Source organism: Gracilinanus agilis, chromosome 1 (genome assembly GCF_016433145.1).
Source record: "Gracilinanus agilis isolate LMUSP501 chromosome 1, AgileGrace, whole genome shotgun sequence".
In the NCBI taxonomy this organism is placed as follows: domain Eukaryota; kingdom Metazoa; phylum Chordata; class Mammalia; order Didelphimorphia; family Didelphidae; genus Gracilinanus; species Gracilinanus agilis.
Genome location: NC_058130.1, coordinates 744,062,013 through 744,089,867, shown reverse-complemented (window position 1 = coordinate 744,089,867; position 27,855 = coordinate 744,062,013). Strand labels below are relative to the sequence as shown.

Genomic DNA, 27,855 nt, shown 5'->3' with positions numbered 1-27,855 from the left:
TTGGAATTGGATTCATTCTTCCCACATTCCTCAGCTGCTCTAGTCATGGTAAAGCGTTTGAATCGATTCCTGAAAGTTGTTGAATTTTGAAAATCCCCATCCATGCCTCCGGACAACCACCGGGAACTGGGAGGACTTTGGAAATGAATGTAGGAACCTGTATGAATTACGAAGATGCCCCTTTCACAAGGAAGTGAGAATTGATTTTTTAAAAAAGAAACAAAGTTTGGCTCCCGTAACTCACCTTCCCAGAATCTGGCTGGACTTAACTTTTTTTTCTATTTAACTTTGGGAAGACTCACCATGAGGAAGCTGCTATCTTTCTTCTGTTGGTATTCGTGGATGCTTTTTTTGTTTTCGGAAAAGCAGGTAATTTCCAAAAGGGCAGGGCGGGGCTTCCCCAGAATTTTACTAAGACTTCACTTACTCTTTTTGCCCTCTGTCTTACCATACAATTACCATACAATGATATCTTTTTTTTTTTTTTTTTTTTTTTTTTTTTTTTTTTTTGTTCGTGTATGTGTATGCAGGTATCTGGAAATTATCCCCAGACACGAGGACATCCAGGTGAGACAATCTTTATTGCTCCACCCCGCAAACTTCTCTTGGTCCCTGAAAGCCCCAGAAATCCATGGGTGTTAATGCCCAGATGGATTGGGGAATGTTGGGACCCTGGGCATCTCTCTTCTCCCATTTCTCTGGTGTCCTCTCACTTTCCTTCTGAGCCTGATTTTAGCTCTTCCGTTTTGGGCTTCGCTTGCCACTTCAGATCCAGTGACCCGGGCTCTACTCTGTTCACAGAGCTTTATCCTGTGCCCTGTCATATGAAATCTTGTGACCAGTTTGCTCAGCGTGTTTTCTCTCACTCAATGTTCCTCCGCTGTTGTCCATGTACTTTTCTTTAAACTTTTTTTTAGGGGTGTAAATCAAACTGCGTGTAAAACACGTTCATGATGTTAGCCTTGAACCTCATGGTGGTGCTTCAATACACTTTGGTTCAAATCTTCCCTGGTCCTCCTGGGACTTTTTAACCTTTTACGTGCTGGTGTCCAAAGGTGAGTGTTAGTGATAGAGAGACGGAACGTCCTGTCTTTACTACACATTTTGAGTTCAGTTGTAATCCTTAATTTCGATTCTGCCGATTGGCTTACCTTAATTAAAGGAACACGGAAGAGTTCTTGTTCCTTTGACAAGAGAAGACTGGCCGGGTCCCACCGAGAAAGAAAGATAGCCCTGGCTAGGGCTCAGAGCATAGACTATGAAGGCAAATGATCTAGTTTCAAATCTTGCTTATGTTATTTGATCCCCATGTGGCTTGGGCCAAATAATTTCCCCCTCTCTGGTCTTGAGAGGGTTGGACCAAGATGAACTCTGAGGTCCATTTCAGCTCTGAATCTGTGATCATAGTAGTTTAGGGAGCTTACAATGACATGAATTCAAATGTAGGTTAGACAATTACAAGCTTGCGCAAGTCACTTAACCTCTATTGGCTTCAGTTTTCTCAACTATAAAAATAAAGGAGATGATAACAACACTTATGAGGATCAAATGGATAATATTTATAAAGCATATAGCACAGTGCCCGACACATCATAAGTGCTAGTTATTATTATATGAATATAAAACAATACGAATGTCTCTATATTAACCTAATATATTATTACATTATATAACATATTAATGTTATATTGTCATCATATTACATTATATTATATAACATTATATTGTATTGTATTATATTATGTAGCATTATACCATAATATATCACATATCATGCCATATCATATATCATATAATGTATTATGCTATATTATGTCATGTTATATTACATTGCATTGTATTACCTTACATTACATTACACTATACTATATTATACTATACTATATCATATCACATCACATCATATCATATCTTATCATATACCATACCGTATCATATTGTGTCATATTATATTATGTTATATTACATTGCATTGCATTACACTATACTATATCATATCACATATCATATCATACCATACCATACTGTACCATATCATATCATATTATATTGTTTTATTACATTGCATTACATTATATTACATTATATTATATTATACTGTACTATAATTATACTACATCACATCACATCAAATCACATCATATACCATACCATATCATATCATATCTCATATCTTTTCTTTTCTTATCTTATCTTATCTTATATTATATTACCATGGTATATTTTCACATGCATTTACTGTGGTCTAATGGGAGCCTACATAGGTAAACGTGACAAGATTTTTGGGGTATTAGATAGAAAGCTTGATCTGAAACCAGATGGCATGGGTTCAGATCCCAGCTCTTACTTATTAGCCATATACCATGTATACTCCCTCTCTGATTTTGGCTTCCTCATCTATAAAATGAGAAGAACCGGGTAAGATGGCCTTCCTTGATCCTCTGACCTTTTTGCATCCAATAGAGGAGGAGCAGCAGAATAGATAAGACAGATTTGGAGTCAGGTAGACTGGGGTTCTGGTCCACTCTCTGACCCAAATTAACTATGTGACTCTGGGTAAAGCATTTAACCCATCTAATCCTTTCCCCCCCATGCCACTAAGACGATAAGTTGCAAATAGAGCTTCTTCAGTGGGAGCTCCCCATTCCAAAGAAGTCACAGTGACCTTGCTGAACCTCATCTATACATCAATCTATATGTCTCTGTGTCTATGTGTCTCTCTGTGTCTCTGTCTGTGTATCTCTCCATCATCGCTCTCTACTGTCTCTTCATGCATGTATTGTGGCCCTGATGTTGAGGAGAGCTGTCTGGGTAGCTCTGTCCCTTGTCTTCATCTCCAGCCTGTCTTCTGAGGGAACAAGCTTTTAAACCAGCCTAAAGATAGGAGATTCTTCTTCTCCTTTGTCTTTGTATCTGAGTTCACAATCTTGAGAAATTTTCCCAGTGCCTAGCACAGCACTTGGCACATAGTAGGCATTTAAAAAATTCTTGTCCATTGATTGAATAAATAATTTAAGGGCAACTAACTCCTCAGGGTATTGTGGACATGGTTGTTAGCCACTGAGTTTGAACCTGTGAATTTTAAGCATGGTTCTCGGATGTTGTGTGAGGAGATGGTCTCCATGACCTTAATTCACCTTTTTTTAAACCCTTACCTTCTGTCTTAGAATCAATGCTGTATATTAGTTCCAAGGCAGAAGAACAGTAATGTCCCTAGGCAATTAAGGGACTCGTCAAGACTCTCCCAGCTAGGAAGTCTTTGAGGCCACATTTGAACCTAGGACTTCTTGTTTCTTGGCCTGGTTCTCAAGCCACTGAGCTACCTAGCTGCCCCCAATTCACATTTTTTGATAGTAGAAGTAGAGAAACTTGGATCCATAAAGGGCAGTTAGGTAGCACAGTGGAGCCAGGTAGTTTTATCTTTATGAGTTCAAATCTGGCCTCAGATACTCATTAGCTGTGTAACTCTGGGCAGATCACTTAATCCTATTTGCCTCAGTTTCCTGAACTGTAAAATAAGCTGGAGAAGGAAATGGTAAATCACTCCAGTGTCTTTGCCAAGAAAACCCCAAATGAGGTCATAACTGAACATGACTGAAACAACTCAATAACAACAAAAGAAAAGATTCATAAATAGAGTGGGATCACTGGGACTTGGTGGGATGGGTCAAAGTTTTGAGGGCACTGAATGGGACCCTCCTTCATCAGACAGAAACAGCAGCACCTAATCAACAAGAATAATGAGTAGAAATTAGGAGACAGTCAGCTTGTGCTTCCTCCTTCCAGTGGCCCCAACCCTTGGCCCAGCCATACTTTCTTCCACAGAGGTGGCCTCCCCAGCAGCAGCCTGAATATCTGGAGAAGGGGAGAAGGGGGTGGGCAATCTTTGTTCTTGTTCCTCTCACCCCATGGCCTTACATCCTGAGGTTTGAGGCCTTTTCCCTCCCAACTGATTTTGTTTTAAAAAGTTGTCTTGAAAGTGCCTCCCTTGTTACTTGCCCGAAAGGTACAATTTGTGGTAATTGCCTCGGGTGCCAGAATTACTAGTTATGGTTTGACTTAGATCTTTTCCTCTTTCCCAACAGGGTATAACATTCAAGTCTCATGTTCTCTCTCTTAAAAAAAAGTTAATCGAGAAAAAGTCCAACTTTTAAACAATATTTTGCCAGTACCTTTTATCTGGATAAGTCCTCAGCTAATAGTAAATGTGGTTATTGTGAATATACTATTCTCTTGGTCTTACTTTCTTTGCTCTGTATCAGTTGATATGTTTCTCTTTATACTTCTCTGACTGCTTCATATTTGTTTGTTTTTTTTTCCTCATGGTATAACATTCTGTGCTATCCACAGACCTAGGCAGTTGGGTGGAACAGAGGATAGCACTAAGCCTGGAGTTAGGAAAACTCATTTTCCCAAGTTCAAATCTGACCTCAGATACTTCCTGGCTGAGTGACCCTGGGCAAATCATTTCATCCTATTTACTTCAGTTTCCTCATCTGTAAAATGAGCTGGAGAAGGAAATGACAAATTAGCTGGGTGACCTTGGGCAAGTCACTTTGTCTGTTTGCCTCAGTTTCCTCACTGTGAAATGAGTTGGAGAAGGAAATGACAAACTAGCTTGGTGACCCTGGGCTAGTCACTTCGTCCTGTTTGCCTCAGTTTCCTCATCTGTAAAATGAGCTGAAGAAGGAAATGGCAAATCACTTTAATACCTTTGTCAAGAAAACCCCCCATGAGGTCACAAAGAGTTAGACACAACTGCTGGAAAACAACTAACAATAAATCCATAGACCACAATTCATTTAGCCATTTTTGCCATCAGTGTTACCTGCTTTGCTTTTAGTTCTTGACTCCTGCAAAAAATACTGCTATAAGTATTTTGGTATAAATGGGACCTTCCTACCATCTTTGATCTTTTGAGGGTGACTTTCTTGTGGTGTGACCTCTGAGTTAAATGATGTGAACGGGTCAGCCACTTTTATGTTGGGTCAAGTGTTGTGATAAGTTCGTTGCCTTGGGCTAGTCATCAAATTAAAAAGTTGGAGTGGGTGGGAAGCAATCTATTTTCCCCATAGTAGAATGTAAGCTCCATGGAGGCTAGGACTGAACCTTTTTCTTTGATTTTGTATAACCCCAATGTCTAGGACAATGGAATCTAGCATGAAGTCTCAATTAATCAATTTAGAAACATATTAAGCCCCCACTGTATGCCAGGTTTTGGGGATAGAAATAAAAGCAAGAGAAGTCTCTGCTCTCCGGGGACTCACGTTCCAGTTGGGGAGACCACATGTAAATAATTAGGTATATACCAGAGACATACAGAGAGAGGTGTGCTCAAACTGGCTCTTGAGATCTTATTGTTAAATTTTCAATGTGAACATTTAATCCTCAGAAATTGGCAAAAGTTACAAATCAGGGCTTGATTTATTGTTTTGTTGATTGACTAGACTTAAAAAAACAGAGAAAATGTCAACGATGCAGATAAAACTTTATTATTATTATTTAAACCCTTACTTTTTGTCTTAGAATCAGTTCTATGTATTGATTCCAAGGCAGAAGAGCAGTAAGAACTAGGCAGTGGGGGTTAAGTGACTTGTCCTGGGTTGCAGATAAAACTTTAAAAGGGATTCCAGGCATGTAGGATAGGCAGTGGAAAGACATGGGATGGTGAGGCAGAGTGTTGTGTTTGAGAAATAGCAAGCAGGTTAGTGATACTGGATCACAGAGTGGTTGAAAGAGGATAAAAAATAAGAAGCCTGGGAATGGAGGAAAGGGTCAGGTTGTAAAAGGCCTTTAAATGACAAACAGAAAACTTTCTATTTGCTCCTGCTGGTAAGAGGGAATCACAGGAATTTATTGACTAGGGGAGTGACATGAAAAGACCTATGTATTAAGAAAATCACTTTTGCAGCTATGTGGAGGATGGATTGGAGTGGGGAGAGACTTGAGAAAGGCAGTCCCACTAGCAGATTATTGCAATAAACCAGGTCTGAGCTGATAAGTGTCTACATCAAGGTGGTGGCAGTGCCAGAGGAAAGAAGGGGGTGGAAATGAAAGCTATTACAAAGATAGGAGAGAGACAAAGAGAGAGAGACAGAGAGACAGACAAAGAGAGACAGAGAGAGAGACAGAGACATAGACAGAGAGACAAAGAGACACAGAGAGACACAGAGAGGCAGAAAGACAAAGAGAGAGATAGACAAAGAGAGACAGAGACAGAGACAGAGAGACAGAGAGACAGAGAGACAGAGACAGACAGAAAGACAGAGAGATGAACAGAGACAGAGAGAGACAGAGACAAAGAGATAGAGATAGAGACAGAGACAGAGAGAGAGAAAGAAAGAAAAAGACAAAGAGAGGAGGGAAGCAGGGAGGGAGGGAGGGAGAGAGAGAGTGCCTTTGACAGTAATAGGAAAGTTGGTAAAGGGGAAATATAATGAGTTTTGTTTTGGATATGTTGAATTTGAGATGCCTCTGGGGCATCCAATTAGAGATACCCAAAAGGTAGTTGGTGATGCCAGACTTGAGCTCAGGAGAGAGATTGGGGCTGGATATATATACATTAATAGATCAGTAATTAGAGGCATATAGGTAGCACAATGGATGGAGCACCAGGCCTGGAAATTAAAGGTCCAGATCTTGCCTCAGATACTTCCTAGCTGAGTAGCCCTAGGCAAGTCACTTAACCCTAATTGCTTAGCCCTTGCAGCTCTTCTGTCTTAGAACTGATATTAAGGCAGAAGATTTTAATAAAGTAAACCAATTATCAATAAGCATTTATTAAGTACCTACTATATGCCAATGCCTAGGTATTGTGCTAGGTTTGGGTAGTACGAAGTATGAATACAAAGCTGAAATAATTCCTCTTTGCAATGAACTTACATTCTAAGCATATCTAAAACGTACATTAAAATACATACCTACAAAAATAAAAGTGTATGTAAATCATAAATATAAAGTTAATAATTACACATAAATGTACACAAAGTAGTCTCAGCACGGTTGTTAGGGAAGGAGGGCAGTAGCAGTTGGGGGGAAGGAGGAAGGACTTCCTGCAGAAAATGGCACCTGAATTGCATCTTAAGGGAAAAGGACTCCATGAGGCAAAGGAAATCATTGAACCTCAAATGAATTGATTAGGTCACGAAGAGAGTGAGTGTGAATGGAGAGAAGAAGAGTGCCCAGTCAGGGCAGCTAGGTGGCTCAGTGGTAGAAGCCTGGAGTTGGGAGTACCTGGGTTCAAATATATCCTTAGATCCTTCCTAGCTGTTTGATCCTGGGCAAGTCACTTGATCCCAAATTGTCTAGTCGTCATCATTCTCTTGTCTTGGAACTAATGCTTACTATTGATTCTAAGACAGAAGGTAAGAGTTTAAAAAAAAAGAAGAGGCTCCAGGGAATAGACATTGGGCAATATTCAGGGTTATTGGGTGTGACTTAGATAAAGATCCATCCAAGGAGACCCATCCAAGAAGTAGTCAGGCAGATAGGAGGAGAACCAGGGGAGAACACTGTTTAAACTTGGCCTTTTTACCCTCCATATCTCTTGCTAGTTAGACTGGGAGGTTACTAAGCTAGTGTCTGGATTTTTTTTTAAACCCTTGTACTTCGGTGTATTGTCTTATAGATGGAAGATTGGTAAGGGTGGGCAATGGGGGCCAAGTGACTTGCCCAGGGTCACACAGCTGGGAAGTGGCTGAGGCCGGGTTTGAACCTAGGACCTCCTGTCTCTAGGCCTGACTCTCACTCCACTGAGCTACCCAGCTGCCTAGTGTCTGGATTTTTGCCAGTCAGAGGGGAAATAAACTATCTCTAATTCCCCCATCACTGAGGAAACACACACGCACACACACACATATAGATGAGCAACTCTTGGTGGGGAAAAGCCATATATAATATGGCTAGTAGAACTCCTCTTCCTGGTGAGAACTTGGATCTTATTGCTTTCCAGGTTTAGGTATGTCAGCCCTGTATGGGTGTATTCAGAGTGTGTTTAAAATTTCGTTTTTTCCCTCTATTTGCCAGATCTTCCTTTTATTTCTTTAATCATCCCCTCCTCCTTCCCTCACTTCCTTAATGGCTCCTTTCCACCTTCTGATTTATGTATGGTGTATCTCTTGGTCTTTTCTCACTGGCACTGGTTCAGATCTCTAAGGGGTTGGTCGATGATAGGGAGTGGCCCTGGAAAGGGTCACCATGGTAGTCTTTATGTCCCCAGAGTCCCCCAACATTGCTCACAGCACGATAGGTCAGCTGAGCCTTTCTTAGCTCCACTTCAGGTATTCAAAGCACGATCCTTGATAAAAGTGCCATGGGAGAGGACAACTCATGTTGTATCTGCTTCTTTTCCTTACAAACCTAGAGAGGGAGGCTATTTTCCTAAAAAATGGAGGTAGTCCTTGTTAATTGGGTCCCCATCTAGGGAGTCCTGAATGGTTCTAAAATATGTTTGTGAACTGTAGGTCTCAAGGTACATTCTTACATTTGCTCCATTGGGGCATCATAGAAATAAATAGAAAAAATGGAATAACGCTACTCTCTCTTCATCATTTGGTTATTTTGGTGAAATATGGGATAAAAGTAACAATAGGAGCTGTCATTTATATAGGTTTTATTAAAGGCATATAAATGATCTCATATGATCTTCACAAAAACCCCGAGAGGCAAGGGGCATTATTTCTGTCCCCCTTTTACAGATGGTGAAACCAAGGCTCAGTTGTTTTATTTAACTTTCCCAAGGTCATACAATTAGTAAGAGTCTGAGTCTGGGTTGAAATCAGGGGTTTCCCAGTTCCTAGTCTGGTAGTCTCCATCATGCATCACTGCCTCTAACATTTAATATTTATATAATACTTTTTGTGGGCATCCAAGTCCATTTCCCACAAGCCTGTGGAGTAAATACTGTTAGGGATTAACTCCATGTTTCAGAGATATGGAAACTGAGGTTCCAAGAAGCTAAATGACTTGTCCAAGGTCACATTGCAAATGGGTGACAAAGCCAAGATTTAAAACTAGATCTTTTGACTACAGGGCTCAAAACTCTGACACCAACTCTAATTTTAAATATATGAACCAGAATTTTATAAATAGTTGGATGGACTTGGAAGAACACAACAAAATGAAAAGGCAGGGATGGTTCCATATTCTGAACTTTGTGCTTTCCCTATCTACTGCAGTTCTCTGCATACAAGAGGGATTTAATAAGTGCATATTGAGTGAATGAGTAGCACAAGCGACATTCTTGGATCACAATACCCTCTCTTTAGGAAAGGATGTCTTTGCTCAATCATTTTTCAGTCATGTCCAACTCTTCTTGACCCCATTTCTTGATTAAAGGTATTAGAGTGATTTGCCATTTCCTTCTTTAGATCATTTTTTATAGCTGAGGAAATTGAGGCAGACAGGGTTAAGTGAGTTGTCCAGGGTCACACAGTAAGTATCCGAAGCCAGATTTGAACTCAAGAAGATGAGTCTTTCGGACTACAAGCCCTGCGCTTTATCCACTGTGCTACCTAGCTGCCTTTAGCTTTCAACAGTCTCTACTTGGTGACATTATGGTACACAGAATACTGGACTTGGAGTTCAAATCCAGCTTCAGACACTTAATAGCCATATGATGCTGGGTAACCTCTGTTTGCCTCAGTTTCCTCATCTATAAAATGGGGATAATAATTGCACCTCTCTTCCAGGGTTGTTGTGAGGTTTAAATGAGATAATAATAGAAAAAAAGCACTTAGCACCATTCATGGCACATAGTAAGAGCTTTATAAATACATTATTATTGTTTTAGCTAAATTCCTCCTGACTGCTTAAGTTTAAGTTTGGGCTTTCAAACAGTCTACTCACCAATCAAGATCCTAATATGGCAGGATATTCTTTCTTTTTTTTTTTAACCATTACCTTCTGACTTAGAATCAACACTGTGTCTTGGTTCCAAGGCAGAAGAGCAGAAAGGGCTAGAGACTAGGGGTTGAGTGACTTGTCCAGGATCACACAGCTAGGAAGTATCTGAGGTCACATTTGAACCCAGGACTTCCTGTCTCTAGTCCTGGCTCTCCACCCACTGAGCAACCCAGCTGCCCTCAGGATTTTGTTTCTTAATGATTTTCCCAAAGAACAGAGGATATTCAAGATGGGATAAAGGTTATGTGAATTCCTCAGAATTAGAGTTAGAAAAGGAATTAGAATACAGTGTAACAAAACATAATCTTTATAATTTCATAAACAGTCTGCAAATTCATGATGGAGGCAATGAGAATGGATAAGGGTTTCCAGTTGGTGCCGAATACATATAGGCTAAAGGAAATAGTGATGTTTTATCTAGAGCAAAGAAGGTTTAGGGTGAACAGAGTAATTCTGTTTGGGTTCTTCTGTGGTAGAGGGATAAGATTTGTTGTATTTAACCTCAGTGACAGTAACAACAATAGAGGAGGAATTACATACTACTAATACTAAAACGAATACATAATAATACTAAAAACCAAATCAAATAAAGATTAATACTAATAACACTCAAATTAATACTAATACATAATAATGCTAAAAGTAATGCTAATTCTTATACTAATATAGAATAATGTTAAAATTAAAATAAATGCTAATACTAATAATAGTATTGATAAAGCCCTTTAAAGTTTACAAAGTTCTTTTTAAGATTTTTTTCACTTGCACAAGCAATTGTAGGCTTGATGTTAGAGAAACGCTTTCGAATAATAGAGCCATAAGATGTGGATGGGGCTGCCCTGGAAAGTATTGGGTGACCACACACTGGAAGTATTCAAGTAAAGACTGTGTATGTAGCAAAGATTCCATTTGAGGTATGGGTTAGACTGGATGGGGCCAGCTAATTCTGAAATTCTGTGATTCCTTGACTTAGAAGCTAAGTTTTAAGAAGTTGCCTGAAGCCCACTGAGGTTAAATATCTTGCTTGGGTTACACAGCTAATAAGGGTCATAAGTGGGATAGAATCCAGGTCAATCCCAGCTACTCTGTCCTCTATAGTGAGATAACATAGGGAATGTACTATAGAAATGTCCTAATAATAATAATTACATCAAATTGGCTCTAATCTTCATATATTAATCATGATAAATTTCCTCTCAAAGGCTCATAATCTTAGAGCTTAGAGATCATTTATTCCAGACCCTTCATTTTGTTTCTTACTAACTCCATGCCCTTTAATCTCTAGACTTCTGTGAATGTTGATTCCCTAGTCTCTGAAAAATGGGGATAATAATACCTATTTTGAAGGGTAGGAAGAAACTGAGGTCTGGAGAAATGAAGTGGCTTGTCTGAGGTCACGTAGACAGTAAATGTAGAAGCTGTGTCATTTGACTCCAAATGCAAAGCTTTTCTCCATTTTACTTCCCCCCCCCCTGAAAACTGAGATTAGTGAACAGAAAACAGGAACTTAAGAAAACTGCAGAGCCTTCCCGTATTTGCCTTTGGCTGTTCAAATGCCAAGCATAAAATGCTTGTCTGTGGTAGGCACCCAATAAATATTTGTTGGTTGGATCTCAAGTTTAGATGGCTGAGTGTTTTTATGTTTTGTGATGTTTATGTTTTGGGATGGCAAATGTGGTTGTTGACTGTGTTTACACAGTGCCAAGTAAAGACAGCCAGTCAATAAGCATTAATTATACACCTGCTATGCACCAGGCACTAGGGATAAAAAGAAAGCCAAAAATATGGTTCCTGCATTCAAGGTTCCCATATTCAAATGAGTGAGATAGTGTACAGATCTCTGTCTCTCTCTTTGCTTCTGTTTCTCTCCTTTTTTCTTCTCTATCTATTGATACTATAAATTATATCTTCTATACAATATTCTATATTATATGATACACTGTCTATCCATCCATCTTTCTCTCCCCCTTTCCTTTCTATCAATACTATATATCACCTATACTATGTACTATAATCTATTGGATTATCCCTCTTTCTTTTTATCCCTTCTCTCTTCTTTATCAATATTTTATATTATCATATACTATATTTTTCTATCCATGTTATTTATCTTTCCTCCCCTTCTCTCTACCTATCAATACTATATACTATATCTATCATATTTTAGATCCAGCTACCTATCCATCTTTCTATCTTTCTCTCCCCTGCTTCTATCAATAATATATAGTCTATATTATATACCACCTCTATTATATACTACATCTGTCTATCCATCCATCTGTCTTTCTTTATGTTCCTCTCTCCTTTCTACCTGTACTATATACGTATCTATCTGCTTATCTATCTATCCATTTATTTTCTCTCCCCTCTCTTTCTCTTCTCTATCAATACTATGTATCTTCTATTTTATATACTATCTCTATCTATCTGGAATGTCTATCTCCTTCTCTCTTCTCCATCTCTCAATACTACATATACATTATAGTTATTATAGTTATTATATCTATCTATCTACCTATCCATCTATCTTTCTCTCCCCTCTTTTTCTCTTCTCTACCAATACTATATATCTTCTATTTTATATACTATCTCTATCTATCTGGAATGTCTATCTCCTTCTCTCTTCTCCATCTCTCAATACTACATATACATTATAGCTATTATATCTATCTATCTATCTATCTACCTATCCATCTCTCTTTCTTTTCCTCTCTCATTCTCTTCTCTACCAATACTATGTATCTTCTATTTTATATACTATATCTATCTATCTGTCTATCTGGACTATCTCCTTCCCTCTTCTCCATCTCTCAATACTACATATACATTATAGTTATTCTATCTACCTATCCATCTATCTTTCGATCCCCTCTCTTTCTCTTCTTTACCAATACTATGTATCTTCTATTTTATATACTATATCTATCTATCTGGACTATCTATCTCCTTCTCTCTTCGCCTATCAATACTACATATACATTGTAACTATTGTATCTATTATCTATCTATCTATCTATCTATCTATCTATCTATCTACCTTCCTCTTTCTATCAATATTATATATCTTCTATATTATATACTAGCTCTATTTTATACTATGCCTATCTGTCTATCCATCTATGTCTCCCCCTCCTCTTTACCTACCAATACTATATACTATATCTATCCATCTATTTCTCTCCCTCTCTCTCCTCTCTACCTCTCAAAGATAGACTGAAAGATGAATAGAATATATAATGTACAAAAATGTACTATATAAATAATAGATGCATATAATATAAACATACGATATAAATAATATAGATCAGTGGTTCCCAAACTTTTTTGGCTTACCGCCCCCTTTCCAGAAAAAATATTACTTAGTGCCCCCTGTCACATACTGTCACCGCCCTCTTACAGTTATTCACTGCCCCCAAATGCACCTGTGGCCATCACTGCTTCCCTGGATCGCTGCAGCACCCACCAGGGGGCGGTGGCACACACTTTGGGAATCACTGATATAGATAAATGTTTTTATAAAATATAGTTACCTTTCTGTCTGTGTATCTGTCCCAGATATACATATGCATATGCATATATATGTATATATCATGTGAATGAGAGCTAATCTCAGAGGGAAAGGTGGTGGGAGTTGGGGAAGAGACACTGGAAAAGGCTGAAACTGGGATTTCTCCTTAGTCTTGAAGGAAGCCAGAGAAGCTAGGAGACAGATGTGAGGACAGGAAGCATACCAGGCATGGGAGGCAGCCATGCCAATCTGTGAAGGTGGGATATGGAGTATTGGGTGTTGGGGGCAGCAAAGAGGACAGTGAGGCAAATTTCAGAGTATGTGGCCAAGAGTAAGGATTGGAAAGGTAGGATGGGATCAGGTTGGGAAGGGTTTTAAAAGTGAAACAAGATTTTATATGTGATCTTGGAGTAATAAAACAGTCATTTTGGTAATGGTCTGGCTAAAATGATCAATTTGTATCATTCTAGTGCTCAAGCAGATATTTTTATTCTGAATTATTTAGTCTGTGAGTGGACGTTAGCATGACCAAATAAATTATTGTCGTATCCCCATTTCCCCAGAAGGAAGGAAACAAGTATTTATTGTGTTGGCTATGTGCCTGGCACTGTAGTCAGTGCTTTATAAATATTATTTCATTTGATCCTCACAACAACTTTGGGAAGTTGGCACTGTTATTATCCTTATTTTATAGTTGAGGGAACTTGTACAGGGAGGTGAAAATGACTTGCCCAGGGTCACCCAGATAATGACTGTTTGAGAACATATTTGAACTCAGGGCTTCCTGACTCCAGGCCAAGCACTCCATCTTTGCTACCTCTAATCAACTTTCCTAGAGATGTTTAGAAGTTGAAATTGCCTTATGGGACACTGCTTGATAATGGGATAAGATGACTGACACCGTAGTCAAGAATCTGGGTTTCAATCTCATTTCTGATGCTTACTTCCTGAGTGACCTTAAACAATTCACTTAACTTTCTTGAGCCTCATCTGTGAATGAGGGAGGTTGGAATAGATTTCCTTTGACTTCCCTTTCATCTCAACCTTTCTGCTCCTTTGAAGAATCCTTCTTGTTAGCAGTTTAAGTTATAAGGAATTATAAAAGAAGTCTTAAAATGGCTATTAGACATTACAAATTGTGTGGTACAGTGGGAAAAAAAATCACTGGTTTTGTAATCAGAGGAACCACAGTTCAAATTCTGCCTCCAATGCTGTGGAAAAGTGAAACTATGTGAAAAGTATAATGCTAAGATTTAGCTATGAGCAGCTAAATGGCGAAGTGGATAGAGCACTGAGCTTGGAATCAGGGAGACCCATCTTCCCCAAGTTCAAATCTGTCCCTAGACAATCCCTACACAAATTACGTGACCCTGGGCAAATCATTTAGCCCTGTTTGCCTCAGTTTCCTTAGCTGTAGAATGAGCTGGAGAAGGAAATGACAAACCACTCCAGTATCTTTGCCAAGAAATTGCCAAATGGGGTCACAAAGATCAGACAAGACTGAAAATGGACTGAACAACAGTGAAAAGATTTAGCTGAGGATTCAAAGACCGAAAGTGCAGTAGACCTTTCCCCCCTACTCTCAAGGAACTTAAACTCATTTGGGAGAAAGAACATGAATATCTAGAAATACGTAGAAAAAATATAAGATAAAGCATTTTTTTTGGTCAATGGACTTCACGATTTTTGGGGGCATCTATGAGCAGAGAATCATGAAGCTGAGAAGGCTTGTTAAACTTGAATCACAGGAGCTATTTATCGACCAAGTCATCATGCATCACATTTTTCTAGTTTATAAATATGTCCTTTTGCAGATAACCATTTTTTTATGGAATGGAAAAATGAAATCTAAAAAACAAAACCCTTTTCACTGGATAGCTGTTGGCTGGCTTGGGTATGGAATGAGCAGCTGATTTCAATCCAATTCTGAGAGGACAGGGACTCCAACCCCCACTGATTGCAGCTCCAGGTCTGAGACAAAGATAAATATGGGGAAGATGGCAAAAACTCATTACTGCATCTTCTTTTTTCCTTGGAAGAGGTTTGCTAGGAATGGCCCAGGCATATCTGCTTATCAGGCCTCAGTTTCCTCATCTGTAAAATAAAGCAAAGAGAAGGGGGAATGAGCATTTGTAAAGTGCCTTCTATTTTCCAGGCCCTGTGCTAAAAGATTTACAAATATTATCTCATTTGATCCTTGCATTTCTGGGAGCAAAGCTTGGAAACTGGGGGAAGTCCCAAATCCTCCAGCTTTGAGAAGTTCACAAGTTCTTCCTCCCGTCAACAGGAGAGGAGATAAGGGCTCTTCTCTTCTTCCTTTCTACCCTAAGTGACTCCCTCTCAGAGGTGTCATTGGATGGCTCTTCTACTCTGGGCAATCCCTCTAATGCTTGGCTTTTGAACTGGCTTGCTATTTTATTTAAAGACCCACAGGATGGGGATGAATCTCTTAAGCCAACTCTAATACCCTCTTGGTCCAGCTCATTTAATTTCATCCTGTGACTTTCCCTTCTTCCAAATTGACTTAAGATTTTCACACCTCCTTTAATGACTCTAATTGATAACTTGATTCAATAGAGAGGCAGGTCCAGAGTATTTTGTAACTTTTAAGAGGGGGCGGGAGTGATTTATTTATGGATTCAATTGACCCCCTATCCTCAGGCACACACACTTACAAAGGAAGGCAATCATGTTAATGACGACCACTTTTCCTTTTTCTGGATGGTTTGGACAGGAGTCTTTGTCCCTGAGTCTTTTCCTAATATCTCATTTTAATAGTATACTATTAACTGCAAAAGACCTTTGGCAATTAACTATATATTTATACTATATACTATTTAAAAATATATACCATAGTATACATACTATTAAATATATATAAACTTTAAATATACACCTACACACAAATATATATTTAATAGTATACTAATAATAGGATAGTATATATTAGTAATAAATATGTTATTATATTTATTATATATTATATATTATAATAATATAATACATTAGTAATAATTGTTATATTAGTATATAGTAGTAATATATTATATATTTTATAGTATATAGTAGTAATATATTGTATATTACTATATTTAGTAGTAATATATTATATATTACTTATAGTATATAGTAGTAGTCTATTATATTTATTAATATATAATATATTATAATATATTAGTAATACATATTACTAATAACATATGATTGGTATAATTATATATACAGTTATTATATATTAGTAATAATAATAGTTCACATTCAACACTTTAAGGTTTGAAAAATATGTACATCCATTCTCATTTAAGCCTCATAACAACTCTGTGACATAAATACTATTAATATTCCTATTTTATAGATGAAGCAACTGAATCTCAAAAAGGTTAAGGGACTCGTACAGAACTGCATAGTCAGTTAAGTGTCTGAAGCAGCACTTAAACTTTGGTATCCTGGGCTCCACTATAACCTGATGCATCTTGGTTCTTATATTTTATCAATATAGAAAACCCTGCTATTCTTTCAGAGAAGGAGTTTAAAAAACAAAAAAAAGCAACAGCTCGGTTAATCAGATAGTTTCCCATATAGTTATCTGGTGCATGTGTAAGTATGTGTGTAAAGTTATTTAAGTAAAGAAGGAAGTGATGTCCTTCTATTAGACTCTGCAGGACCTCTCTGTAGGGACTGGTTGATGACTAATGCAGGCAGATTGCCTCTTGCAACTGGGAGAGCTTACAACGCCTCTGTTTTTTCGCACTGAGGAGACATTCTGTTATACATCTGTTTACTTACTCCTTTCCAGCATACTTGACCAACCCTGTCATTTCTCATATCAATCAAACATTAATTAAATTAATTTGATTCTTACTACTTTCCCGACTGTGCTAGAAAGGCAAAAGCAATCCTTGCCCTCAAAGGGACTTCCATTCTAATGGCGGTGGCAACGTGTATATAACCAGGGATGTACAAGATAGATACAGTGAAGAGATGTCATATAATCTCAGAGGAGAAAGGCCAGAGAGATTAGGAATGATTTACTGTAGAAGGTAGAATTGAAACTGTCTTGAAGCAAGTAAGGGAAACTGAGTCAAAGGTGAGTGGGCAAGCATTTGTAAGATTAAAAATTAATATATAATATCTCCAAATATTACATTTAACAAGATTTATTAATAATAATTTGAAGTAAAAAAAAAAAGCTAGAGTAAAGAGAGAGCTAACCCAGCCACAGTCCAGAGAGAAGAGAGCAAGAGGCAGAGTTACACCAAACTTATAAACATTATGTAAGGACACTATGTGCATGAAGGGAAGAGGATTCTGGGAGATGAAGTCTAAGGGTTCAAGATTTTCTAATTACATATTCCTGCGGGCAAGAGGGACAACGTCTTTCTGTACTAATTAGGCATTTATGACAAAAGCTGACATGCATATTTTGCCTTCCTTCAAAATGTCATATTTTGTAAAAAGGAGAACAAGTTGAGATCCTTATCTTCCAACTCCAGGCAACTTACAACTACTCTTCAGTTTACTTTTTTTTTTTTTTTGTCCTTTTCTATCTTCTAGTCTTCATGCTATCTATGTTGGGTAACTAGGAGTCTGGTTGCCAATAGGAAACTGAATTCTCCAACATTTGGCCTTTGTTAGCTTCTCCACCTGGAATTTTGAGTGACCCTGCTGCGACTGGGAAAGATGTTTAGGGAAATCAGCTATCCCTATCCTCTGAAGAATTTATTTTATGAAAGAGAAGACTAAAGGCAGAGCATCTGTTCATTGTAGACTTGATATTATTTTTTCAGATGTTTCTTTCAAGATGAAATTTAGAGAAGTGGAAAAAGAGTTGAGTTGTTTTTATATGTATTTTTTTTTCCTACTCAGAATGAAAGTATCTTACTGAAGGGAAGTCAGCGTGGCATGGTGGCTAGAAGGAGGGACTCAGAATCAGGAAGACCTAGTCCTCTTTCTGACACATATTAGCTATATGATTATGGGAAAGTCATTTAACCCCTTAGTGCCAAGGATAGCTTGAAGATTATAAATTACAGATGAGTGTTTTTTCTCTGTTGGCAGAAGAAGTTTCTGTACCAGAAATTTCCTCTAGTACAACAATGGATCTATGATTTCATCCATTGTGAATATTCTTTCCAACAATGTAGATTGCCATACATCTTTGCCTGCCCATCCTATGTGACTATTGCCCATTCTCTCCAATAAATTCAGCAAAGGGGTGCCATCCAATATACTGGGAGGCTTTGCTCGGTTATGGGTAAAGCACTTGGGTTGTCCATATCTTATCTCTCATTCTTGATACTTGACCAATTCATCTCCTCTCCCCACCGCCTACCTGAGTATTTCTTTGATGATTTCCTTTATACTTTTTTTCCTGGCCATTTTCTCATTTATGAAATGCTGCTGCCTGTTCATGTCCACCATGCATCTCTCCATTGCCCCTGGGGTGAGCCACAACTTCAATTTTTTGCCACCATGGTATTCCATGAATTACAGCCCCATAAAAACACTGTAAGAACATTGGCATTAAAAAGATGGACCTTGGTTTCAGGGAGAACCTTGGGGTCATGGAAAGAACTTTGTAATTTCCCAAAGGCAATCTAGCCCTACACCAATGAAATCAAAAGTCTGGACTGAAAAATTAAAAAGAAAAAAAAAGGATGTTAGTGGAAACAATGGTAAAGACATAGATTATTTTTTTGTTTGCTTTTATATGTCAAATTCTCTGTAGAGCCTTTCAAGGGTAGGATAATTGTATCCACAGGATACCAAATACATAGTTGTACTATTTTTTCAGAGGTTGAACTCTATGTTAACCTTTGCTTTCCAGCTCATCTTCTAGTGCTATGTGCTCAACTTGTATTGAGTTGATGTCTACGCAACATCAGCCAACTGCAACCCAAAGAAAAATGACTCAATTATTTGAATATATTGCACATGTTTGACATCCTAGGATCATAGCTTTAGAGCTAGAAGGGACTTTAGAGGTCAGCGAGTTTGACCTACTCGTTTTCCAGATAAGAAAACTGAAATTGAGGGAGAAGTCACTTAACTAGAGGCACAAAGCTAGTAAGTGGCAGAGGCATAATTTGAATTCAGGTCTTCTTGATTCTATGCTCAGTACTCTGTCCCTTACACTGCTCAGAGGTAGACACATTGAAAAAAATCTACTTTGAATTCTGTGGATATTTGAATACAGCTAAGACTAAAGTGGGGACAACTGGGGTTTTGTCCCAGTGCTGAATTTAGAGGGTGTTCACTACATTTATAGTCTTTTAGCAACATGGAATCAACAGAGCATAGCACCTGCATGGCAATAATAGCAAGAGCAGCTAGCATTTATGGAATGCTTGAAGATTTATATAATGCTTTGTATACTTTCTGTCATTTGATTCTCATAAATCAAAGTTAAAACCCAACCTTCCACAAAGAAGCTTTTTTTTCAATTTCTCTTAATTTTAGCACCTTCTCACTGTTTATCCTGTATATAACTTTTTTTGTACATAGCTGTTTGTATATTGGTTCTGTTATAAATAATAATAGAGGGATTGATTGATTGATGGTAATAATAATAATAATAATAGAGGCTATAAGCTAGAGGCTCTAATATAACAGTTCCCTGATTAGATTGTGAACTCCTTGAGACCAGGGACCGTCTTTTGCCTTTCTTTGTACCCTTAGTCCCTGGCACATAGCAGGCACTTAATAACTGATCAAGGACGGCCTCAGACACTTCCCAGCTGTGTGACCCTGGGCAAGTCATTTGACCCCCCATTGCTCACCCTTACCACTCTTCCACCTAGGAGCCAATACACAGAAGTTAAGGGTTTTAAAAAAAATAACTGAAGGAAAAATAGGAATCTTCCAAATAGCAGACTGGGATGAACACTTCCTTTTCTGTGCTCTCTTTCTCCAATTTGTGTTTCAAGTGATTTGATCTAAAAGTGTCTATTGTACTTCCCCAGGCATAAAATTCCTAGTCCTATCTCTATTTGGTTAAGTGGAATAATACAGACATTGTCTACATTCACTCTAACCTTTGGACCGAATAATTTCTGGTTGCTCTAAGAACCTATTTGTTTTTTGTCTTTATTGGAATTAAAGAATCTTTGAGTTGGAAGGAGAGAAAATGTGATAGAATGAACAGGGAATACAGTTCAAATCCCTCCACATTTAATAGCTGTGACCCTGGGCAAACCATTCAGTCTTTCTCATCCTCAGTTTCTCCATCTATAAGATGAGTTAGTTTCAATCAATTGACACTCATTAAGGACCAGCTAAGTGCCACCCACTGTGCTAAGCTCTGGGCATACAAAAAGAGGCAAAAGACAGTTCCTGTCCTCAAGGAGCTTACACTCTAATGGGAGAAGACAACATGTAAATAAATATAAAGCAGATTGCTTGATGGCTTTTTTAGAACTCTTCCAACTCTAAAAATTTATTATCTTATGATCCTCCAGTCATATTTCTACCTATAAAAGAACATGGACAATAAATCTTGCAAAAGGTCATTCAGCTTTTAGTTTATACACCAACACCCACATATATCCCCCTGCATATGTGTGTGTAGTTCTCTTCTCCCCCCTCCCCCATTTTTTCCATGATGAGCTCCAATGATTTGGGACCCACCAGTCTCCCAAGACATCCCAGGGTCCTTTGGGACAGGTCTAATTATTAGCAAATTTTTTCCCAACATCCTGTTTTAAACTTGCTTCTCTACCACTCTCCTCTCTAACTCCCCATGTCCTGCCTCACCATAATTCTTAGCCCTGCCCTCTGCGGCCAAGCAGAAGAAAGCTAATCCTTCTTCCATGTGACAGCCCTTCACGTACCTGAAGACAGCTCCCTTAATGGTCTGCGTTTGTTTGTTTTTCTCTGTAAGGATTCGACGTGTTAGCATCCGCTTCTCATTACTGGCCCCTGGACACCGTGGATGGAATTCATGAGCTTCAGGATACAACAGGAGGTAGACCCAGGGGATCACAGGGGGGCCTTGGCAATGGACATAAACCTAAGAATGTGTCACTGTCAGTAAGTTAAAAGGGATCAGGGCAAACAGAAGTGAATGGTATTTGCTTTGAAGCCACAGTAGTAGGAATGGATTTGCCAACAAATATTTTGGCAGTCCTCCTCTTCTCTACTCTCTCCCCCTCCCCCTCTAATTTTGCATTTCAGAGACATTTTAATAGCATTTTCAGACATTTTATGACCCAAAGACTAAGAGTTTCAAGTACTTCAGAATCTCATTAAAATCTTTCTTTGCCTACAGTCTCAAAGAAAAAAAAAGCTTTCACATTGATGTCTTCATTTAAAAGGCCTGTCTTATATTTCCTTATTTAGCCAGAAGTATCTTATTGTAGGTGCCTGCCTAAAAGGAGACTAAAAAACTCCATTGTCAAAGCACCGGTCACATTATTAAGTTCACTGATGCCTCAAATAACCCTCCACAAGTCCTTTTCAGGTGTTCTTTGTCACCCAGGAAAGTCATTTCCCTACCAACCAATCCTCATCTCTGTCATTGAAATGAAAGACTTGTATCTTTTCCCCCTGCCTCACCCACATAATCCCTCCTAAGGTATGGAGTGTTTCGAAGTTATTTGCACAGATTTTGGCATTGGGGAAAAAAGGTATTAAAATTTAATTTAAGATATTAAAAATTCACTCTTACTTTGTCCTAAGATATCCAACATTTCTCTGAATTTTTCTCTTCTCTTACAAGGATAATTTTGAATAGGAAGCATTTTTTGATGTGTTATTCTTTTTTGGTATAAAAGTTATTGACAATTCCTTCATAAATACATTAAACATTTGGGTTACTATATACACGTAGGATTCCATTGTATGTCTGCCTTGACTTTCTGACAGACTGGATCTATTTCTTTTGAAATGGATTTTTTTCTTTCCTATTTTTCTTATTTTTTTTTAAATTTTTGGGTTGGATGTGGGGAGGCACAATATTGCCCAATCCTGTATTTTCTATACTAGCATACCTCCATTTTCTCCAGGTATGCCATTTTGTTCTATTCAGAATCTCTGATTCTCTCTTTCCAGTTTAGTTAGAGTTTAAAAATCTTCTCAGAACCAATAGAGAAGGTAGGGTGCAGCTGAATTTAAGGCTGGGGGGTTCTGTCAATTCTTGGTGTCAGTAGTTGAAAAAGGGACTTAAATGGAGAATATGGCAGCACGAACCATAATGGTCACTTCATCATAATGATTTTTTCTATGTCACCTATGTAGAAGGCAATAATGAAGGTCCTGCTTGAAAAACCATCAAGCGACTGCATTTCTTTGGCCATGGCATTTCTCCAAAATATTTTGCATTGTAGAAATGAAAAAAGGTCTTCTTGGATGATGTGGTATGTGGCCAGCTCAGGTCACGGTAAATGATTGCCCATCTTACATTCTATTTTTCTTTAAATGGTCTCATTAAGGAGCCCAGAGGGAAAATGTCACACAAAATTGAAAGGCATTATTGAAACAAACCTCTGTCCATCACATAATAGCAGAAGATATTTCAAAGAGATATGTAGAAATTCTTGGTATATGGTTTCCTCCTCCCTCCTTCATTAATTCAGAGTATAAAGTTTGATTTTTTCTTTTTAAGTCCTAAATGTGCCTTTAAAACATAATTTAAATAGAGTCTATATTTATCCTCTGACTGAATTATGTCCTCTCTCTTCAAACATATCAATTACACAGTGAAATCTGACTTAACATGATTGGTCCATAATATGGGTATCAAGATTGTTACGCCTAAGTGATAAACAATTTTTCTGTATTTTTTTGGAGGTGGGAGGGGGAAACCTAATTTTTCAAGCAGCCATTTCTTCCATAATTCTTTTGTGTTAGAATATTTCAGTTTGTTCATGAGTCCTTGAAGCAGAGAAGTTCTAATCCATCACTGTGTTTTGTTGTAGAGAAAATGTCAGTCAGCTAAAAACCATGCTGTAGGCATTTGGAAAGCTCTGTTTTTGTTGTGGCTCAAGTCTCTGTTTTGTCCATTTGTCATAATATCATGTGAATGTTTTCATCCCATATTTCTGTTCCATAAGTCTTCATAACATCACGATTCCTTAATTCTTTTTTTTAAGCCATTGTGTTGCTGAATTTAATTTCATACCTCTCAACTATTTAATCTTAGGGGAGCTAGTGCCAACAAATTGAATCCCCTTTCTCATAACACCAGCCATTGTTGATGACTCCAGAAACATTGGTACCCTTGCTTTGGAAATGGACTCATCATGGTGTTATTGATGATGAGATATAGTGTTAGTTTTATCAATTTTATCCATTTCACCCTATGAATAAATAAAAGGGGTGATGGACATGGTGGTGGGGATGGGGATGGAGGGGATTTGGGAAAAATGGCCCCCATTTTCAAGGGAAAAGACTACTCCCCAATATATTTGTTCCCTGCTATGTTGAGAGATATGGTTGATTCTGTTTGATTCCATGTTTGACTCATCTGTTCTGCCTTTTTTTTGTTGTCTCACCCAGCATTAAGAATCCACAACTTCACTGTGCTTCCCTCCCATAATTCTACCTTTGTATATACCAATGACTCTGCCTACTCTAACTTCTCTGCAACCGTAGGTGAGGACTTCAATATTTTTGTGCCGCATTTGTCAAGCTTGGATCTGCGATTATTTAAAAGCCAACCCGATTTCTGGTTTGAATTTAGATAGTCCTCTCTAGGATATCAATGAAGTAAATGGCCCAGGGAATAGTAAAAACTGACACTGAGCATCACAGGAAGTGGGGATTGGTGGGGAAAATGGGGAAATTGTAAATTAGACATTGCAAATGATTCAAAATTATTCGAACTAGCAGTGGCTATAACTTAGGAGATCTTCCCCTTGTCATGGATTCCATTAGCAGTCTGGTGAAGCCTATGGGTTCCTTCTCAAAATCAGGTTTCTAAATAATTGAGGGAAATGATAAATTTCAGTTAGAGGTTAGCGAAAATAAAGATATGATTTCCCCCTCATCTAAGTTCATAAACACCCTGAAATCTTAGACCTAGGACCCTTAGGGAGTGTGTGAACCTTAGATTAAGAAACCCTTCTGGGGCACATCAAAGAGGATGTAAATTATCTTCTGCTAAGTCAACAAGCATTTATTAGGTACTTACTGTGTGCCAGACACTACGTTAAGCACTGGAGTTATGAACAAAAGGCAAAAGACAGTTTATTCTCAAGGAACTGACAGTCTAATGGGGGAATTTAACATGTAAACAGCGATGATAGATAAGAGATCAAAGGACAGATTGGAGATAAGCACAGAGAGAAGGTGCTAGAATGACTGGAGATGAGGAAAGGCTTCTTAGAGAAGGTGGGATTTTAGCTGAGTGAAGGAAACCAGGGAAGCCAGAGGTTTGACGTATGGAAGGAAAGACTTCCAGTATGGGAGACAGTCAGAAAAAAAATATCCAGAGCAGTGGTGAGAAGAAGTAAAGCTTCAAGAAATAGCAAGGAGATCATCTTCACCGGTCAATGGGGGTTGTTAAGGGTAAGAAGCCTGGAAGGTTGGGGCAGGCAGATTATGAAGGGTCTTAAAAGGCAAAAAGAGGATTTTATATTTTGTCCTGAAGGTGATAATAAATTCTTGTTGCCTTGGATTCTGAATTATGTGCCTACAGTGGGTCTCAAGATGCCCACCAAGTGGGTTGTTTTCAGACTAAAGGAACAGAAAAAAACCACTCCAATCTAAAAATCAGATACAAGATCAGTCCTTTTGTAAATATGATGTTGCCCAAGTCCTTTCCAGGGTATATATATTTTAGGGGTTAAAAATTTGTTTTTTTATTTCATTGGAAATCTCTAGTGGGATTGGTTTCTATAAGTCTCTCACTTTATATATATAAGTTTCTATGAGTTATATGTATACATAGAACTATATATAACACATAGTTAAGACTAAATGAAATATCAGTAAGGTGATTTGTGACACTTAAAGCAGTATATAAATTTCAGAGGTTATTATTATTAACAACAATGATAATAATAACTAAAAGAAAGTTTTCAAAATTTGACTTCATACAAGTGTTAAAGTTTCCTTACTTCTGGACCCAGAATTCTGTTGATATTTCAAGAAGAAGCTCTTTAAAACATTTTCCTCAGGGCAGCTGTGGAGCTTAGTAGACAGAGAACCAGCCTGGAGATGGGAGATTCTGGGTTCGAATATGGCCTCAGTCACTTCCTAGCTGTGAGACCCTGGGCAAGTCACTTAACCCCAAATACCTAGCCCTTACCACTTTTCTACATAGTATAGATTCTAAGACAGAAGGTAAAAGTTTAAAAAAACAACAAAAACAAAAACATTCTTCCTGGACATTGGTTCCAATAATGTTTTAATGAATATGAAATGAAAAGAAAATTTAAAAAGTCTCTTCCCCTAAGGAGCTCTCTTAAACTAAATCATGAAAAGATTCAGGGGCAGTGTTACATAGTGGATAGGTTGCTATACTTGGAGTCAGAAAAACTTGGCTTCAAATTCCTCCTCAGACATTTATTAACTCTGTGATCCTCTCTCTGTGTCTCAGTTTCTTCACCTATAAAATGAAGAGATTGGCTTTAATGGACTTCTGAGGTCCCATCCAACTCAAATCTATAATCCTATGATCTTAATGCATTTTGGGATCCAGAATGATCTAGTTGAGTTGTCAACCCTGGATTAACTGGGGAAATGACTTGCTAGGTCTCCCCCTTAACTTCGTATTATGGAGCTGCTCTACCCTTCTCTGGCCTTTCAGAAAAATAAAAAATACCCCAAACTTTCCATGAAAAAATAATTTGGAGTATGGTGAGCAGTGAACAGATGCTTTTAGAGTCAGTTATCGTCCTGCTTCTTGTGGCTGGAGAAAACTCGGTGAGTTGAATCAGGTGATGATGATGATGATGAAGATGAGTGAAAAGGCTTAGAGAGGGCACCATATTGGATTATCAAATGATAGGCATGGATCCTTCAAGGGAATTGGTCCTATCGTTCAGCAGTCCACATGATACAGGCGTGTTGACAACTAGGAAACTAATTAATTATAAACTCCTAACGACACTCAATTTTTATAGTCCTGTCTTATCTCTTCCATAAATCATTTGTTGTACTAGGCCCCCCTGTTAATTATATTAATATTGGCTCTGGGAATCAGAATTAGATTGGCTCTATAAGGACAACAGGAAGATGGAACTGTTTAGATTGGTAACTTACTGGCATACGGATTATTTAGGTTCTCTTTGAATGAATCTTATTTTTAAAAAGATTATTTCAAAATATGGGAATTGGGGCCCCCTATTAGAGCCCAGAAGGGGATGGAGCTGAGGATTAAGCCATTTTAAATTCTAATTTCAACTTAAATATTACGTAAAATGTGGAGGTGGGAGAAGGAAGGTCCCAAAGTAATTTCTCTAGCGATAGAATGTAGATAGTGCCTTAGGTCTCTATTGGGATCGCAGGGGAATAGCCACTAGTGACAAATATTGTAAAAAATGCTCTAGCTACTTATAGGCCTGACTCATGTCCTTAGACAATTTTACCTCACAGGATTATTAAAAGATGTTTTTGTCATCTTTCCTTGTCTAGACATTGTAGAAGGGAAAGTCAGTAAAGGTATTTACCTCCGAGAGAAGAAAGGAGTGACATTACTGTATTTTGGAAGCTACAAAGCCTCTTGCATTAGTAACCCAGCACAGTGTGGTCCTGAAGGTAAGTGATGGGATCTATTCTTGGGTTTTGGAAAGGATATTATTTTTCATTTTGCAGATATAGCCCTAGTTCGACTTCACACAGGCAACTAATATTGTTATAGGCAGAATGTTAGCACAGAAGAATGTCAGCATCTCCAGGGTAAGGGCTGTTTTATTTGGGTTGTTGCATTCCCTAGAGACTAGGACCATGCATAGCCACTCAGATCCTTAAAAAAATTGTTGAATGGAATGGAAAGACATAAATTATTAACCTTCATGTCTATTTTCAAAAAACCCAAAAGGAAGAGAGAAATTCCGTTCAAAGTTAAAGTATTTTGTAATCGATCTACCAAGATACATCTGAACCACACAACACTTTTTGCCAAAATAAGGATAGACTTAAATCATTGGGAAAATATTAATTGACCACAGGTAGGTCAAAACATAATAAAAGCCACAATATTATGTGAATTAAATGCAGTGGTATAAATACTATTTACTGAGTGGGTATGAGGGAGAAGCAGCTATTATTTATAGAAAACTTTTGAACTATGAGATTGTGGTGGGCTATTATCCCTAGTGTATTGGTAGGTGCCCACTACCTTCCTGTTTGGATTTGATTGTCTTTAAAGACTTCTCCAGGTCTAAATTCAACTCTAGATTAATGGGAGAGAGAGAAAGAGAGAGAGAGAGAGAGAGAGAGAGAGAGAGAGAGAGAGAGAGAGAGAGAGAGAGAGAGAAAGAGAGAGAGAGAGACTGGTAGAG

General features: G+C 38.0%; 1 protein-coding gene across 1 annotated transcript in view; it reads left to right on the top strand.

The window, feature by feature from the left end:
• Window positions 1–303: 303 nt before the first annotated feature.
• ADGRD1 (adhesion G protein-coupled receptor D1) overlaps window positions 304–27,855 on the top strand; it is a 488,370-nt gene continuing 460,818 nt past the window's right edge. The window contains exons 1-5 of the mRNA XM_044685394.1: window positions 304–369; window positions 531–567; window positions 21,291–21,374; window positions 23,906–24,001; window positions 26,987–27,109. Coding sequence (XP_044541329.1) covers window positions 304–369; window positions 531–567; window positions 21,291–21,374; window positions 23,906–24,001; window positions 26,987–27,109 — 406 coding nt within the window. The remainder of the gene's footprint in view (window positions 370–530; window positions 568–21,290; window positions 21,375–23,905; window positions 24,002–26,986; window positions 27,110–27,855) is intronic.